Source organism: Erinaceus europaeus, chromosome 21 (assembly GCF_950295315.1).
Source record: "Erinaceus europaeus chromosome 21, mEriEur2.1, whole genome shotgun sequence".
NCBI classification, from domain to species: domain Eukaryota; kingdom Metazoa; phylum Chordata; class Mammalia; order Eulipotyphla; family Erinaceidae; genus Erinaceus; species Erinaceus europaeus.
The window spans coordinates 27992359-28010950 of record NC_080182.1 but is presented as its reverse complement, the minus strand read 5'-3'; the positions used below and the strand labels follow the sequence as shown (position 1 = coordinate 28010950).

At 48.7% G+C, this 18592-nt stretch overlaps 1 protein-coding gene across 6 annotated transcripts in view; it reads right to left on the bottom strand.

Moving 5' to 3' along the window:
- Window positions 1–491: 491 nt before the first annotated feature.
- Window positions 492–18592, bottom strand: part of TMEM40 (transmembrane protein 40) — a 31135-nt gene continuing 13034 nt past the window's right edge. The window contains exons 2-11 of one of the 6 annotated variants that reach the window (XM_060180676.1): window positions 17739–17816; window positions 17105–17242; window positions 13650–13709; window positions 10473–10508; window positions 10184–10216; window positions 9805–9852; window positions 5713–5784; window positions 5565–5639; window positions 5019–5081; window positions 499–1033 (exon numbers count right to left, since the gene is read on the bottom strand). In XM_060180676.1, coding sequence (XP_060036659.1) covers window positions 843–1033; window positions 5019–5081; window positions 5565–5639; window positions 5713–5784; window positions 9805–9852; window positions 10184–10216; window positions 10473–10508; window positions 13650–13709; window positions 17105–17242; window positions 17739–17816 — 794 coding nt within the window. In that variant the 3' untranslated portion in view covers window positions 499–842. Of the gene's footprint in view, window positions 1034–1163; window positions 4113–5018; window positions 5082–5564; window positions 5640–5712; window positions 5785–9804; window positions 9853–10183; window positions 10217–10472; window positions 10509–13649; window positions 13710–17089; window positions 17243–17738; window positions 17817–18592 lie in introns of those variants that run through there. The other 5 variants (XM_060180675.1, XM_060180678.1, XM_060180677.1 and 2 more) reach the window with 5 other exon arrangements.

The window sequence follows — 18592 nt, the reverse complement described above, 5'->3', positions numbered from 1 at the left end:
CTCTCTCTCTCTCATCTTTCTTGCTCTTTTCATAGTATTTCTAAAAAAGATTTTTGGGCTGGGGAGACAGCATAGTGGTTATGCAAAAATATTTCCGTGACCAAGGAATAAAACACGCCAGATTCAGTGCTCAACACCACTGGAAGCCAGAGCAGCTCAGCAGTGATTTTTTTTTTTAATACTGAAATTGTTTTTTAAATATTTATTTTCCCTTTTGTTGCCCTTGTTGTTTTTTTATTGTTGTTGTAGTTATTGTTGTTGTTATTGATGTCACCATTCTTAGGACAGAGAAAAATGGAGAGAGGAGGGGAAAACAGAGAGGAGTAGAGAAAGACAGACACCTGCAGACCTGCTTCACCGCCCGTGAAGCGACTCCCCTGCAGGTGGGGAGCCAGGGGCTCAAACCAGGATCCTTACACTGGTCATTGTGCTTTGCACCACGTGCACTTAACCTGCTGCACTACCGCCGACTCCCCTGTTTGATTTTTTTAGCTTATTTATTTATTTATTTATTTATTTATTTATTTATTTATTTATTTCACAACTAGGGAAGTCAGCACAGTGGATAAGCACTGGACTTTCAAGTATGAAGTCCTGAGTTCAAGCCCTGGCATTGCATGTGCCAGAGTGATACTCTGGTTCTCTCTCCTCTGTTCTCTTTCATAAATAAATAAATCTTTACAGGAGAGGGAGAGAGCATCCCTGCCACATCAGGGTTTGAATGCAGGACCTCATGCTTCACAGTCTAACACTGTAACCACTGCACCACCTCCCAGCTGTGACAATGTGAACTTTTGGAACTAGACAGATGTACAAAGGCTTCCTCCGGAGTGTTGGGCAGTTCAAGATGGAATATGAGCCTTGTGATTTGGAGGGAGGGCCCGGAACCCCAGTAGGGGGGCTCTCTGTTCTGAGTAGCAAGCTCCTGACTCCAGCAGCCCACCAGGGGCTGGAGTGTAAGGTTGAGATCCCTCCTCAATGTCACATGTGCCAGAGTGAGGTGCTGTCTCTATGAACACGGGCTCAGTGACTTCTACAGATGAAACACGACAACACATTAGCACAGTAAACATTGTAGTCTGCAGTGACAGTGAAACAACTGAGGTTAAACATCTGAAAAACACTGACCCAGCAGGTCTTTTTCTGAGACTGGAAACTTAAGCTTAATAAGATAATGAATAGGGCTGGGGAGACAGCATAGTGGTTATACAAAAAGACTTTCATGCCTGAGGCATGAAAGATCCCAGGTTCAATCCCCAGCATCACCGTAAACCAGAATTGAACAGTGCTCTGGGGGCCCCGGTGGTGGCGCACCTGGTTGAGTGCACATGTTACAATGCTCAAGGATCCGGGTTTGAGCCCCCAGTCACCACCTGAAGGGGGAAAGCTTTGCAAGTGGTGACACAGTGCTGCAGTTGCCTTTCTTTCTGTCTCCTCCTACTCTTCCAATTTCTGGCTCTCTCTATCCAATAAATAAAGTTAATAAAAATCTAGAAAAAAAACCCAGTGCTCTGGTAAAAATAACTGAATAAATAAGTAAATAAACAAAATATATTATGGGATGGAGAGAGGATGAGAGAGAAAAATACAGAGAGAGAGAGGACAGTGCACAAGGACCCAAGTTCAAGCCCCTAGTCCCTATGGGGGGGGGGTGACTTCATGAATAGTGAAGCAGGTCTGCAGGTAATGAAACCAAGAGCCAGTTCTTCAAAAGGATAAATAAAATAGACAAACCACTGGCTAGACTCACAAAAAGCAAGAGAGAGAACTATCATACGAACAATCAGGGACGAGAGAGATGAAATCACTACTGTAGATGGGGAGATACAGAGAGTCACACATGAATATTATGAAACTCTCCATGGCAATAAAGTGTGTGTGTGTGTGCGTGCGTGTGCGTGTGTGTGTAAGATTTATGTATCTTATATATGAGAAGAGAGGGAGAGAAAGGTCCAGAGCAGCACAGTTGGTTCCAGGGCTACAACATGGAACCTCATGTGTGTGAGTTCAGAGCTCTACCCACTGTGCAACCTCCAGGGTTACCTTTCTGCTTTTTTTTCCCCCCGTTTTCCTTTTGTAATTTTTTTTAGACTTCTTATTTATTTATTTATTTATTTATTTGCCTCCAGGGTTATCACTGGGGCTCAGTGCCTACACTGTGAACCCACTGCTCCTGGAGGCTATATTTTCCCTTTTGTTGCCCTTGTTGTTTATTGTTGTTTTGTTATTATTATTGCTGTCATTGTTGTTGGGTAGGACAGTGAGAAATTGAGAGAGGAGAGGAAGACAGAGAGGGGAAGAGAAAGATAGACACCTGCAGACCTGCTTCATTGCTTATAAAGCAACACCCCCCCCCCCAGCAGGTGGGAGCCAGGGGCTAGAACCAGGATCCTTGAGCTGGCCTTGGGCTTTGCGCCATATGTGCTTAACCTGCTGTGCTACTGCCTGGCCCACTCCTTTTGTAATTTTTAATGAGAGAGAGAGAGAGATAGAGAGGCTAGAGCCCAGAGCCCTGCTCAGTGCTGGCTGACAGTGGTGCTAGGGACTGAACCAGTGGTGCTGTGATGTCAGAGTCTCAGGCAGAAAAATTGTCTTGCAGAAACACTGTGCTCTCTCCCCAGCCCAGGTATTTATTTGAAACCCCACATCTTGCCTAACACCCATTTCTGAGGAGAACTGCCCTTTTCTAGAATGGCACCAGCAGTTTAGAGTCTCTGCCTGTGTTGTTGGCAGCATCCACACTCAACAAGGATAAGAACTGCCCATTCGTGTTTTCATACTTCTAGGAAGATATTTCAAAAGAAAATTTGAGAATTCGTAGTCTGGGAGGTGGTGCAGTAGATAAAGCACTGGACTCTCAAGCATGAGGTCTTGTGTTTGATCCCTGGCAGCATGTATACCAGAGTGATGTCTGGTTCTTTCTCTCTCCTCCTATATTTCTAATAAATAAATAGTTAAAACATATTTTAAAACATATTTTTAAAAAAGAAAATGTTTCTGGGGGCTGGGTGGTGGTACACCCAGTTAAACACTCATAATACCAAGCATAAGGATGCAGGTTCAAGCCCCAGCTCTACACCTGCAGGGGGATGCTGGAGAAGGTCTTCAGGTGTTTCTCTTTTCCTCTCCCTGTCTCTCCTCCTCTCTCAATTTCTCTCTGTTCTATCCAATTAAATGGGGGAAAAGGGCAGGCAGGAGCAGTGTATTCATACTGCTGGCACCGAACCCCAGCGACAACCCTGGAGACAAAATAAATATGTAAATAAATAAATTGGAGAATTCTCAGAAGCCTCCAGCCCCAAACCTGGGGAAAGCCCAGCTACCTTGAACTGCTCTGCCCAGGGACAGGTCCAGCCAAGCCCTGGGGGGTGGTCACGTGAGAATCAGAGCAAGTGACTGGACCTGCACCTTCACCTGCACCCAGGACGCTAAGACGGTATCCTCCAAGGTCTGTGAGTTCAGTGAAGCCCCCTCTCCCACTACTCTTCCTACGCCTACTCTGGTCCCCTGTCACCTAGGAAAGGTGTCCGGAGGACTGTGTGTGTGCTGTTGGTGTGGCCTGGCTGTGCCAATTGGACTGACCCTGCCATCACCTCCTTGGAACAGGACTCCATACCTCTGTGAATGCAGCCCCAGTGCATGGTGGGTTAGCAGACTCTCCTGGGTTGGGGGTGGGGGTTTATTTGACTTTGCAGAGAGTTCCAGAGCAACAGGGCTGGCCTGGGGGTTGGGGGAGGGGAAGAAGCCCAGGGGCTGTGGCTTCATACAGCCGGCAGTGGGGTTCTCAGTGGTCCATCTGTCTGTCCCACAATCATGTCACCCTACTGGGTGGCTGGGCACTAGATGAAACTGCGGGCCAGACAGATTCCAGGTCCAGAGTTGCATCCCCCCTCACAGGCCTCCTGGGTGACATGGGGGCCCAGGTCTAAACGGCACCTCTGCCCCTGGCTGCGGCCCCGGGTTCTGGTCTGAGTGGTGCCCTGGGTGGGCAGCAGGAGTCCTGGTCAGGGGAAACAGGCTTCATCCTTGTCCCTGAGCTTCAAGCTGCTCCCAGAGCCACTCCCTCTGCTCTCAGGTGCTGCGCTCAGTGAGCTGAGCGGGTCTCCCGGGAGCTGGAAGGGAAGGACCATGGGGGCAGATTGTGTGGGGGCCTTGTCCCCTGTACCTGCCTGCTGAACTGCCTCCCCCTGCTCCTTTAGAGAGAGAGAGAGAGGGGAATAGAGGAGGGGGCCAGAGGGGGCGCACCTGGTTGACCACACACATCACATTGTGCAAGGACCCAGGTTCAAGCCCCTGGTCCCCACCTATAGGGGGAAAGCTTCACAAGTGGTGAAGCAGGGCTGCAGGCGTCTCTCTGTCTCTCTTCCTATCTCACCCTCCCCTCTCAATTTCTCTCTGTCTCTATCCAATAATAAAAATAAATAAAAATATATTTTTTAAAAAAATAGAGAGAAGAGAGAACCATAGTGACCAGAGAGATAGCACATGGTTCTGAGAAAAAGGAAAAAAAAAACCTTCCATGCCTGAGGCACCAAAGGTGCCAGGTTCAATCCCATTCATTACCATCAGCCAGAGCTGAGCAGTGCTCTAGTAAAAATAAAATAAAATAATAATAATAATAATAAAGAACAAGAGTATCGGACCTTCCCCCAGTGCTGTGGCCACTCTCAGGTGGTGCTGGATCTGGAAGCTGAGCCATGTGCTGGCAAGGTGGGTGGCCTGCCTAGTGGGCATCTCTGGGCCGCCCTGCTTGCCCACCATGTTTTATAGATGAGGAGCTGAGCATCCCTTCCTCCACGGACCCCCCACCACCCCAGAGGCAGCAGGATGATCCCTGAGTGGTGGGGGTACCGGGGAGGGAACCCAGGGCCTTACATAGGTGCCATCATGCCCAACATCTGGGGGAGGCTCCTGGGTCCCAGAGCTGATCAACTGGAAGACGGGGCTCCCTAGCCTGTGTTCACCACCGGAGACCCCGAACATAGGAGGGAGGGGAGAGGGGAGGAGGTTCCATTTACCCATCAGCCTCAGCTTTTGAAAGAGGGGGATGAAGGCATGCAGGACGCTGTGGATGCGGTAGACTAGAAAGAGAGAGAGAGAGAGAGACCAGTCAGCTGGGGACTGCTTGGACCTGGGCCAGCCCAGGGAGAAGTCACAGACTTTCTCTCTCTCTCTCTCTCTCTCTCCATCTCTCTCTCTCTCTCTCTCTCTCATTAACTCACACATACACACAGGCCAGGCAGCTTCCTGAGATGAGCCGGAGTCTGATTATAACAGCTACCAGCGGGGACAGTGGCTCACTGATCCCAGGAAAAGTCTGTAAACTCCTTTTCTTCCCCTTTTCATCCCCCTTTCTTTTCTTTCCTACCCTTCTCTTTCCTTCCCTTCTTTTCCATTATTTTTTCTCTTCCTTCCCTTCCTTTCTTTGTCTCTCCCCTCCCCCACACACTTTAAACTGTTTTTCTTGTGTTATTCACAGGGGCATCCTCTTTCTCCCAGCGATTCTGCTCCAGCCTGGACCTTGGGGCCTCGGGTGGGAGGGGTCCTGAGGGGAGGGGGCTCACCCAGCCCGAAGTAGATGCCCAGGGTCTCCAGGGAGGCGAAGGTGAGCAGGCCAACTCCGAGGGATATGAACCAGTCTGAGGGCAGCAGGGTGGTCAGCGTGCAGCTTGGGTCCCCCACGCCCCCAGCCCCCCTCCCCCGACCACTCACCTGTGTAGTAGTGGTAACACACCAGCAGGGACCCGATGGCAAAGCAGAGGAGAACAAAATGGAAAAACTCATCTGTAGAGGGCAGGGGAGAAGGGCAATGCTTTAAAAAATAATAATAATTTATATTCTTAGAAAGCTTTCTCGGGAGTCGGGTGGTAGCGCAGCGGGTTAAGTGCATGTGACACAAAGCCCAAGGACCGGCTTACGGATCCCAGTTTGAGTCCCCCCCTGCTCCCCACCTGCAAGGGGAGTCGCTTCACAGCCTGTGAAGCAGGTTTGCAGATGTGTCTGTATTTCTCTCCCCCTCTCTGTCTTCCCCTCCTCTTTCAATTTCTCTCTGTCCTATCTAACAATGACGACATCAATAACAACAACAGTAATAACTACAACAACAATGAAAAACAACAAGGGCAACAAGAGGGAAAATAAATAAATTAAATAATTTATTAATTAATATTTTTAAAAAGAAAGCTTTCTCGGGAGTCGGGCGGTAGCGTAGTGGTTAAGTGCAGGTGGCACAAAGCACAAGGACCGGCAAGAGGATCCCGGTTCAAGCCCCCGGCTCCCCACCTGCAGGGGAGTCGCTTCACAAGCGGTGAAGCAGGTCTGCAGGTGTCTATCTTTCTCTCCCCCTCTCTGTCTCCCCCTCCTCTCTCCATTTCTCTCTGTCCCATCCAACAATGAAGACATCATCAACAACAACAACAATAATAACTACAATAATAAAACAAGGGCAAAAACAAAGGGAAAATGAATAAATAAATATTAAAAAAAAAAGAAAGCTTTCTCTATTTTTTTTTTTTTGCCTCCAGGGTTATTGCTGGGGCTTGATGCCTGCACTATGATTCCACTGCTCCTGGAGGCCACTTTTTCCATTTTGTTGTTATTGCTGTTGTTGTTGTTGGCTAGGACAGAAATTGAGAGAGGAGGGGAAGGTAGAGAGGGAGAGAGAAAGATAGACACCTACAGACCTGCTTCAACGCTTTAGAAGCAACTCCCCTGCAGGTAGGAAGCCAGGGGCTCAAACTGGGATTCTTGCGGGGGTCCTTGTGCTTCATACTATATGCGCTTAACCCGCTGCACCACCACCTGGCCCCCAGCTTTCTCTATTTTTATAAAGGAGGGAGATCGATGGAGATACCACTCTGCCCTGTGCAACAACAGGACTCAAACCCAGAGCCTCATGCAGCAAGCAATATTGGTGCAATATCTAGTTCTCACTCTTTGTCTCTTTTGTTTTTATTATTATTTGTTGAATGAAGACAGGAAGAAATTGAGAGGGAAGGGAAGGCAGAGAGGGAGAGAGGGAAAGAGAGACACCTGCATTCCTGCTCCACCACTCATGAAGATTTCCCCCTGCAGGTGGGGATTGGGACTTGAACCTGTGCATTGTGACATGTGCGCTCAACCAGGTGCACAGCCACCTAGCCCCTATCCTCTGTCTTTAATTTCAAAAAATATTGTATTTATTTATTAATAATATGAAGAAGAGATACCTGGGGCATCCCTCTGGCACATGCAATGCTGGGGATCAAACTCTGGAACTCACATCTAATAGTCCAATGCTTGCTTTGTTCACTGCAACAACTTTTGGACCACAATGTTTTTTATTATTTATGTATTTATTATTTTTTACCAGAGATCTGCCCAACTCTAGCTTAGGGCAGTGCCTGGGATTGAACTTGGGAATTTAGAGTGTCAGATATGAAAGTCTTTTGCAGAACTATTATGCTATCTCCCCTGTCCCCCACAAATTTTTATATTTATTTTTTAATATGGGTGAAAAGATACAGAGACCAGATCTCTGATCAGCTCTGGCTGATGGTGGTGCTGGAGACTGAACCTGGGACCTCAGAGCCTCAGGCAGGAAAGTATCTTTGCAGAACCACTGTGCTGTCTCCCCAGCCCACTAGTTTTTGTTTCCCCTTTTTATTAGTGATTTAATATTGATTTACTATAAGGTAACAAAAGGGTAATTCCACACTGTTCCCACCACCAGAGTTCTGTGTCTCCATTCCATCCTCTGGAAACTGCAGGGGTTCTCCCAAGGTCACAGATATGGGCTGACTAGTATTTCTTCCGAGATCAGACGAAATCAGGCGTGTTCAGGGTAGTATGGCCATAGAAGACGATTCTTTCTTTCTTTCTTTTAAGATTTTATTTATTTATTCACGAGAAAGATAGGAGGAGAGAGAGAAAGAACCAGACATTACTCTGGTACATGTGCTGCCGGGAATTGAACTCAGGACCTCATGCTTGAGAGTCCAGAGCTTTATCCACTGTGCCATCTCCCAGACCACAGACGACGATTATTTCTATAACTGTCTATATTCATATATATTTTTTCTATGCTCCTACTTTCTTTTCTTTATTTTATTTTATTTTATTTTATTCCTGCCTCCAGGGTCATTGCTGGGGCTTGGTGCCTGCACTATGAATCCACTTCTCCTGAAGGCTATTTTTTGCCCTCTTGTTGCCCTTGTTGTTTATCGTCATTGTTATTATTGTTGCTGTTGCCGTCACTGTTGTTCAACATGACAGAGAGAAATCAAGAGATGAGGGGAGGATAGAGAAGGGGAGAGAAAGATAGACACCTGCTGACCCGCTTCACCACTTGCAAAGGTGGGTGGCCGGGGGCTCGAACCGGGATCCCTGTGCCAGTCCTTGCGTTTTGTGCCGTGTGCATTTAACCCGCTGCTCTACCGCCTGACCCCTTGCTCCTGCTTTCTCTTCCTTTCTAAGCCAAACCTACTCCTTCTGAGTATCCATCCTTTCTTTCTTTCTTTCTTTCTCTCTCATTTTTTCTCCCTTTCCCTCTTCTCTCTCTGGGTCCTGAATGAATAGGGATTCAGAGCCTTCTGGGCATCTTCTAACATTTCTCCCCTTCTGGGAGGATGGACCAAAATTCATTATGGGGTGCAGAAGGTGGGAGGTCTGGCTTCTGAAATTGCTTCTCCACTGGACATGAAGCCCACAAGTTTTTATTTGTAAAAAAATTTTAAAAAGGAGGGGCAGGTGGTGGCACACCTGGTTGAGTGCACATCTTACCATGCGCAAGGACCCTGGTTCTAGCCCCCGGCCTCCACCTGCAAAGGGAAAACTTCACAAGTGGTGAAGCAGGGCTGCTGGTGTGTCTCTCTGTTTCTATCTCCCCCATTCTCTCCATTTCTGGCTATCTATCCAATAAATAAATAAAGATTTTAAAAAATTTAAAGGATTTATTTATTTTTTTAATTTTAATTTTATTTTTTTATATTTATTTCCTTTTTGTTGTCCTTGTTGTTTTATTTTTGTAGTTATTATTGTTGTCCTTGTTGTTGGCTAGGACAGAGAGAAATGGAGAGAGGAGGGGAAGACAGAGAGGGAGAGAAAGACAGACACCTGCAGACCTGCTTCACCGCTTGTGAAGCAACTTCCCTGCAGGTGGGGAGCCGGGGCTCAAACTGGGATCATTACACCAGTCCTTGCACTTTGCACCACCTGCGCTTAACCCGCTGTGCTACAGCCCGACTCCCCTAAGGATTTATTTATGAGGGAAAAGAGAGAGAGAAAAAGGGAGAAGAGCTTCCCGGCATATAGATGTGGGGACTTGAAGTTGCCACCCTGGATGGCAGCCTCTCCCAGGCTACCAGGGGCTTGGTGGTAGGTGGTAGTGGGGCAGGGGAACCAAGATGAAGAGAGTAGTTCTGGTTTGGATTTTTTTTTCAAAATTTTTTTCAAAATTCCAAAAATATTTCTGGAAAATTCTTGGCTCTGAAATCCGCTTGTCCATCAGGAGGAAAAGCTCTTTCTCTAGACTCAGACCTGACCTGACCCCATTGGCCATGGGTGTCCTGGTAGATCTATGTCCACGAGAGCCCAGGGCCGTCCTCACCTGCCCTGCTCAGCCCACAAGCTTCCCGCCACCTGCCCAGGGGGAGTCTGAGCTGAGTCTGCAGAGCCAGGACCCCCAACTGGGTGTTGTGACTCCTGGAGTGGGGTGCAGAGCTAGGTAAGGGCTTGCAGGCTGGAGACTCCAAGTTCAAACACTGGAGCTGCCTGTGCCAGAGGAAGACTAGATAGACAGACAGACAGATACACAGACGTACTCACCATCTTTCTTTATGTTCAGCTTCGGTACCTGGGGGGCATCCACATTTCCTGGGGAGCAACAGGGAGATGGGCCTTTGCCTCTGACAGGTTGGGGGGTGTGAGGGGTGGCAGGTGGGATCCCTCTCTCCCTGCCTCTCTCCTGGCTTCTCTTTCTGGCTCCCAGGGTCCTCAATGCCCACCTGGAAAGGTGGAGGTTTCCTTGCCCCCCACACACTGCTCAGTCCTCCTCCACAACCTCGAGTCCATGTCCTTCATTGTCCTTGAGCCAGGGTCTCTTGCTGGGTCCTGGGGACGCTTTGGCTGGCGCTGGTATGTACAGTGACCCTCCTCTTCCCCCACCATTGCCCAACCCCCAATCCCCGAGAGTCCATGTACTCACCTCCGGCTTGCACAGAACCTCTTCTGCGGACACCTGGGGACCAGAAAGGCAGCCTTAGCCCAGCCAGCAGTCTGGAGCTGGACAAGCCCTTACTCCCGCTCCATAGGCCTGGAGAGACATCCCCAAGGATGTCTCTATCATTTCTCCAGCGCCAAAGGCTTGTCTTGTCTCTCTAGGGGGATTTTGAACCCCCTCACCCCAGTTCTGGAGCTGCAGCCTGTCCCCCCACCCCTGGCCCCCAAGTGAGCTCCCTCCTGATCCAGCACCAGCTCCCCTGCCCCCAACTCACCGGCTTCCCCAGAGGGCACCAGCTCCCCAGGGCCACCTGCAGAGAGAGACTCAATGACAGCGGTGGGGGCAGGGACAGCCTTCACTCAGACATGGAGTGAAGGTCTGGGCACAGCACCAGTGGGGGGTGGGCCTGTTGCAGTACTGGGGCACCACCCCAACCTCTACGAGCCCCCCTCCTGGGCTTCCTTCTGCCTGGCCAGTGGGTGCCCCCAATAAATCTCTCTGGGTCTCCACATACACTTCTCCGGCAGCCCTGGGACCCTGCCCGGTCAGACCCTGCCTGCCTGCCCAGCCCAGGGGTGTCCTGACGTGGCTAAGCCTGAGTTGAGGAAATGCACTGAATTATAAGGAATCATAAGGCTCTTGAGGCGGCCACTGCACACCTGACACTGGGGCTTGGGGCTTTCAGATGCAGGTAGGGTCCCCCAGCCTGAGGCCCCAGCCCCTCAAGGACCCAAGCCAGGCACCTTGCCCTGTCTGTCCGCAGCAGTGAAATGGAGCCCTTTGTCTGGGCTGCCTGCATTTCACTTTTCTCTTTGGTGCTTATTGGGGGGCAGAATGGCACCTGGTTCTGGCTGTCAGGGGACCCAGGACCCCTCGTGTCAAGCCCTGCATGCTGCCGCTGACCCCCTCCACTTGGAGCTGGGCCCTCTGTGACCTCCCTAGGCCACGGTCCCACACCAGTCTGCTCTGCAGGAATCCCCACCCCCTGGCCTTCTGCTACCAGGTACCAGCCCTAGACCTGGTCACCACTGACTCGACCCTGGTCACCTTCCCTCTTACCAGAAGCTACCCCATCCTGCAGTCAGCCCAGGACACAGGGACTGGAAGACACTAAGTACATGGTAAAAAGCACTCAGCACCCCAGACTAACCCTGGGACTCGTGTTCAAACCCTGGGGAAGGTTCCGGAACCTCTCCCAAAGGGGAATATTATTGCAAGTGGCCAAAGCAAAGCCAGGGGCATGCTCAGAATGGCACGAAGTGGAACTCTGGCATGGTACTGGCCCAGCGTCCCTAGCTGCTGGGACAGGCAGTGAGTCATATATCAAGGGAACCTCTTCCTCCTCTACCACTGATTGGAGTTATTTTCATAATGAGAGGAAAAGAAAAAAAAAATATATATATATATGTAGGGGGTCGAGTGGTAGCACAGCAGGTTAAGTACACATGGCGCAAAGTGCAAGGACCAGTGTTAAGTTCACAGGGCCCGGTTCGAGCCCCCGGCTCCCCACTGCTTCACAGGAGAGTCGCTTCACAGACGGTAAACCAGGTCTGCAGGTGTCTATCTTTCTCTCCCCCTCTCTGTCTTCCCCTCCTCTCTCCATTTCTCTCTGTCCTATCCGACAATGATGACATCAATAACAATAATAACTACAATAATAATTTAAAAACAAGGGAAACAAAAGGGAAAATAAATTAAAAAATTTAAAATATATACATATATATCAAAGATATGTAAACATAACAGCTTCTCAATCCCCAGTGAGAATTTCTTATATTCCTTGAGTGACTGAGAACGTTTTTGTGAGGCCAGGTGGTGGTGCACATGGTCAAGTGCACACAGTTCAGTGCACAGGGATCCAGGTTCAAGCCCCTGGTCCCCACCTGCAGGGAGGAAGCTTCCTGAGTGGCGAATCAGGGCTGCAGGTGTCTCTCTGTCTCTTTCCCTCTCTATTTCCCACTCCCCTCTCAATTTCTCTCTATCTTTATCCAATAATAATAAAAAATAAATAAAATGTTTATTTTAAAAAAAACAAAAAGAATGTTTTTGCAAGCTAAGCAAGACTCACATCTTGCTTGCAAAAATATAAAATAAAGAAAATCAGGGGCTGGGTGGTGGTGCACCTGGTTAAGTACACACACTACAGTGCAGAATGTCCCAGGTTCAAGCCCCTGGTCCCCACTTGCAGGGGGAAAGCTTCATAAGTGATGAAGCAGGGCTGCAGGTGTCTCTCTGTCTCTTTTCCTCTCTATCTTCCCCTGCCCTCTCAATTTCTCTCTGTCTCTATCCAATAAATAAAGATAAATATTTAAAAAAAGAAAGAAGGTGGTCCAGGAGGTGGTGCAGTGGATAAAGCATTAGACTCTCAAGCATGAGGTCCTGAGTTCAATCCCTAGCAGCACATGTAACAGAGTGATATCTGGTTCTTTCTCTCTCTCCTCCTATCTTTCTCAATAAATAAATAAATAACATCTTTTAAAGAAGAAAGAATGAAAGAAAGAAAATCAGAAAGCAGAGTATCAAGGTTACCTGTAGTGCTGCCATCTAGAGGCGGCCATGGATAATAACAACCTAAGCCAACAAGGATTTCATTTCTTTAGAGTTACTATCAGGCAGTTCAGAGACTTAGGCCATGGACATGTTGCACATGCTTAACAAAAAAGTTAAACACTGTGCTCCTTGGTAGATTGCACCAAAGAAAAGGACTCTGTGGGGGGAGGGATTCAGGTCCTGGAGCATGATGGAAGGGAGGACCTAGGCTAGGGGGAGAGTGTTTTGCAGGAAAACTGAGAGATGTTACACATGGACCAACTACTATGTTTACTGTAAACCACTAAGCTCCCAATAAAAAATAAAATAAAAGCGGTCCAGGAGGTGGTGCAGTGGATAAAGTATTGGACTCTCAAGGTCCAGTGAGGTCCTGAGTTCAATCCCCAGCAGCACAGGTACCAGAGCAATGCCTGGCTCCTTCTCTTTCTCCTCCTATCTTTCTCATGAATAAATAAATAAAATATTTTTAAAAATAAATTAAATAAATAACAGTGTGCTTTTGTCAGACTCTTTGGCAAACTGGTTTGTCCTCCAAGAATCTCCATTTGGCCAATGAAGAGTCCATTCCTGGGGGATAATGACTCCCCGGCATGAGCTCTGCTGAGAACAGGACTCTCCTGTCCCCTGGGCTACACTCGCCCGGTGCTCAGGAGAGGGGGGGTCATGTGCACATCCCATTCTGCTGACTGAGAAACCAGAGGGGCTGGGTAAGTGACAGGGGAGACTCCAGGATTGTCTTTCATGGGGGTGGCGGTAGCCTGCCCTGGCTCTTTCTGATCAGATCCTCTGTAAGTCAATAGACTGCATGTCCCAGAACTTTCAGCCTTCAGCCCACCCTCCCGACCCTTCTCTGCCCCAGCATGCTGTCTGAGAGCTGCCAGCCAGGGGCCCTCACAGTCACCTCCGTAGAGTTGAAGTTCATCCTTCAAGACGTCATCCTTCTCCTCCTGCTCAGCACCTGGGGGAAATGACCCACTCAGCCAGCTCTGCCCACATCAGCCCTCCCGCACCCCCAGGGGCCAGAAGTTTCCTGGGCAGCACAGACCCTTGTGCAGTCAGCAAGAGCCTCCAGGTGTTTTCTGTTCAGTCCAACTGTCCATGCCCACCCAGTAGGGACAATGTTGTGTTTTCAAGGTCAGTAGTAACAGCCATAAGCCCCCTGTCTCCACCTGCAGGGGGGAAGCTTCACAAGCGGTGAAGCAGTAATGCAGGTGTCTCTCTCTTCCTCTCTCCCCCCCTCAATTTCTCTCTGCCTATCTAAAAATTTTTTTTAAAAAATTAAAAGACGGGTGCCAGGGTGTGGCACACCCAGTTGAGTGCACATGTCACCATGCACACGGAACCCTTGCAAGCCCCGGCTTCCCACTGGCAGGGGGACACTTCACAAGCAGTGAAGCAGTGCTGAAGATGTCAGTCTGTCTTTCTCCCTCCCTGTTTCTCCCTCCCTCTCAGTTTCTCTGTCCTCTCAAATAAAATAGAAAAAAAAAAAAGGAAAAGGTGGCCTGGGAGATGGTGCAGTGGCTAAGGCACTAGACTCTCAAGCATGAGGTCCTGAGTTCAATCCCCTGGCAGCACATGTACCAGAGTGATGTCTGGTTCTTTCTCTCTCCTCCTATCTTTCTCATGGATAAAGAAACAAATTCCTTTAAAAACTAAAAAAAAAAGAAAGAATGTAAGAAAGAAAGAAAGAAAGAAAGAAAGAAAGAAAGAAAGAAAGAAAGAAAGAAAGAAAGAGAGGGGTGTCAGTGGTGGTTAAGCACATTTGGCGCAAAGCGCAAAGACCGGCCTAAGGCCCTTGCTCTCCACCTGCATAGGAGTCGCTTCACAGGAGGTGAAGCAGGTCTGCAGGTGTCTGTCTTTCTCTCCCCCCTTTGTCTTCCCCTCCTCTCTCCATTTTTCTCTGTCCTATCCAACAACAACGATATCAATAACCACAACAGGGAGTCGAGCTGTAGCACAGCCGGTTAAGCGCAGGTGGCGCAAAGCACAAGGACTGGCATAAGGATCCCGGTTCGAACCCCGGCTCCCCACCTGCAGGGGAGTCGCTTCACAGGCGGTGAAGCAGGTCTGCAGGTGTCTGTCTTTCTCTCCCCCTCTCTGTCTTCCCCTCCTCTCTCCATTTCTCTCTGTCCTATCCAACAACAATGACAACAATAACAACAACAATAAAACAACAAGGGCAACAAAAGGGAATAAATAAATAAAATAAAATATTTTTAAAAAAATTTTTAAAAAATTAAATAAAAATAACCACAACAATGTTAAACAACAAGGGCAATAAAAGGGAAAATTTTTTAAAAAGTAAGGAAACAAGGAAAGGAAAAAGTGGCTGCCAGAAGCAGTAGAGTCATCGTGCTGGCACCAAGCCCCAGCGAGAAACTTGGTGGTAATTAAAAAAAGGAAAGAAAAGAATAATAGCCAGCACCCCTTATTGAGCACTTACTATGCCCCAGCACTGAAATCACATTTGCGTTATGTTTACACAGATACAAGAATATATAACTTATCATTTCATGTATTGAATACCCCTAATATACTTATATTCCAATAATGAATTTAGAAACACAGACTTTTTCACTGGATTCTCATGGATATCTTTTTCTTTTTTTTTTTTTCTGGTGGGTGAGAGAGAGCAGGGTTTGAACTTGAAGCTCCACTGCCTCAGACATGAGGGTTTCTGGGCAGAACCACTACACCAGGCCAGCCATCTTCTCGTGGATATCCAATAAAGAGGGCTAGAATACCTCTCTTTTCCTTCCCTTCCTCTCCTCTCCTTCCCCTCCCCTCCTCTTCCCTTTCCCATAAGACAAACACTGAATTGGAGGCTCACAAAGTCGGATTATTTCCCTGATACCCACGCAGCCAGGAAGTGCCAAGACCAGGCTTCAAGCCCAAGGTAGTCACCACAGCTGGTGTGCCCCATCATTTTTGTCCCCAGAACTCAGAGCTCGAGTCCAGCATGTGGGTGCGGTTTATTAGATGCCTCATGGGCACCAGGCTCTGTACTAGGCTTTCATCCAGGCTCTTCTTCCCACAATGCAACTAGGGGAAATTCAACATCACTTTTAAATGTATGTGTTATCAGGGCCAGGCGGTGGTGCACCTGGTTGAGCGCACATGTTACAATGTGCAAGGCCCTGGGTTCAAGCCCCTGGTCTTCACCTGCAGGGGGAAAGCTTCAAGAGTGATGAAGCAGGGCTGCAGGTGTCTCTCTGTCTCGTTCCTTCTCTATTTCCTCCTCCCCTCTCAATTTCTCTCTGTCTCTATCCAATAATTATTTTTTAATGTGTTAAAAAATAAAGGCAGGGAGTCAGGCGGTAACACAACGGGTTAAACGCACGTGGTGCACAGCGCAGGGACTGGTGTAAGAACTTGGTTTGAGCCCCCGGTTCCCCACCTGCAGGGGAGTTGCTTCATAGGCGGTGAAGCAGATCTGCAGGTGTCTGTCTTTCTCTCCCCCTCTCTGTCTTTCCCTCCTCTCTCCATTTCTCTCTGTCCTAACGGCAACAACAATAATAACTACAACAACAATAAAAACAACAATGGCAATAAAAGGGAAAATAAATAAAATTTTTTAAAAAGATGTAAAAAAGTGAGTGAGAAAGAGAGAGGGAGAGAGAGAGACTTGCAGCCCTGCTTCACCACTCATGAAGCTTCCCTCCTGCAGGTGGGGACTTGGGGGCTTGAACCCTGGTCCGTATGCACTGTGATTTATGTATTCAATCAGGTATGCCACCGCCCAGCCTTCCCAGGTTGCTTTCTCATCACGATGAAAAGAGACAGGGTGTGTGGAAGGGGAGCCTCTGGCAGCATCAGAAAGTTTGTATGGAAGGTTCTTATCTCAAGCTTGGGGAGGGCACCATCCCACGCGAAAGCTACTGGTGCTCTTGTGATAAGTACTATGTATGTGGTTCTTTAAAAAGTTTTGTGGGGGTCAGGTAGCGGCACACCCGGTTACCATGCACAAGGACCCAGGTTTGGGCCACCGCTCACCACCTGTGTGACTGTCTGCTTCCTGAGCTGTGAAGCAGGTCTGCAGGTGTCTATCTTTCGCTCTTTTTAAAAAATTTTATTTATTTATTATTGGCTAGAGACAGAGAGAGATTGAGAAGGGAGGGAGACAGAAAGACACTTGCAGAGGCCCTGCTTCGCCTCTTGTGAAGCTTTCCCCTTGCAGGGGAGGGCCAGGGGCTTGAACCCGGGTCCTTACACACGGTAATGTGTGCCCTTAACCAGGTGCGCCATCACATGACCCCCCTCTCTATCTCCTCCTTCCTTTTCAATTTCTCTCTGTCCTAGCTAAGAATTAAAAAATAATAAAAATTAAAAGCTGTGTTATACCTGAGGAGGAAGAGGAGGAGGAGGAGGAAGACGAGGAGGAGGATGAAGAGGAAGAGGAGGAGGAGGAGGAGGAGGAGGACTTGTCTCTCTCATGCCATCCCTGGGAGAAGACTGCAGACTCCCCGTCTGGCCCGTGGAAGTTCAGCTCTCCTTCTGGGAGACACAGCAAGCATGAGCACTTCCCAGACTCCCCACACCAGAAGACCCCCTCCCCAGGGCCACGGCTGGGGTGCAGGAGCCCCTGACTCTAAGAGGCCCAGAAAGGAGCTCTGAAGCCCTGTTCTGTCCATACCCACTAGGCTGTGTAGCCCAGTCGCCAAGGTAAGATTTCCAGTCCACTAGAGACCAGGGGGGTCCCCATAACCTTCCCATCCCCCATTCTGAGGCCTGCCCTTCTCATCTCTGGGTGCCAACTCTCCTTACTGTCGGCACCAGAGCACGTGAGGGAGCAAGTGAGAGTCCCAGGTACGCAGGGCTGGGCCAGAGGACATCCAGCAGTGTGTGTGCTGTGGGCAAAATAGTGATGACGGGGACCTGAGCTGGTGCCACAGGAGCTAACTGAGTGGGGGCTCTGTCCTACCTGTTGCTGGGCACTTGTCCCCCACCCACCCTGTGGCCTGTCCCCAGGGGCTCAGAGAAGCAAACCTACTATTCACATCTGCTTCTTCAGGAGGTGGGCTGTGGTCTCGGGTCTGGGAGCAGAATTCTGAAGTCTCCATGGCCTGCCCTGGAAGAACGACAGTAGAATGACTAGAATCTTTAATATAGGGGCCGCGCAGCTGGGCACCCATTACAAGCTCCTGGGTTCAAGGCCCTAGTCACCAGCTGCAGGGGCGGGGAGCTTCCCAAGCAGAGAAGCAGTGCTTCTGTCTCTCTCCCTTTCTGTCTCTTCCTTCCCTCTCAATATCTCTGTCCCTATTCAAAATAAATAAGTAAATACAATATTTTTTTTAAAAGAATCCTAAATATATAAATAGCTTGGCAAATAAACACAGGCAAACACCCAATACTCAGAGGTATAAGGAAAATAATTCACAAAAAAAGAAATACATTGTTAGGGAGAGGCCAGGTGGTGGCGCACCTGGTTAAGTGCACACATGACAGTGCACAAGGACCGAGGTTCAAACCCCCCATCCTCACCTGCAGGAGGGAAGCTTCTCAAGTGGTGAAGCAGGGCTGCCAATGTCTCTCTGTCTCTCCCTCTCTATCTCCTAGTCTTCTTTCAATTTCTCTCACTGTTAGGGAAAGTGAAATACTGATTATCTTCTGCTAATATAAGAAGCTATTTATCTTGTTTTATTTAATCCACATGTGATGATTGTACATGAAAGAGACACCACAGCACCACTCCATTACCTGAAGCTAGGGGAGGTTGAACTGAGCCCCTGAGGAAGCAATATCTCATTACTTAAAATGCTGGGATGGAGCTCAGCAGTGGCCGATATGCTTCCTGTGTGTAAAACCTTGAGCTCTGCAGGAAGACAGCATGATGGTTCTGCAAAG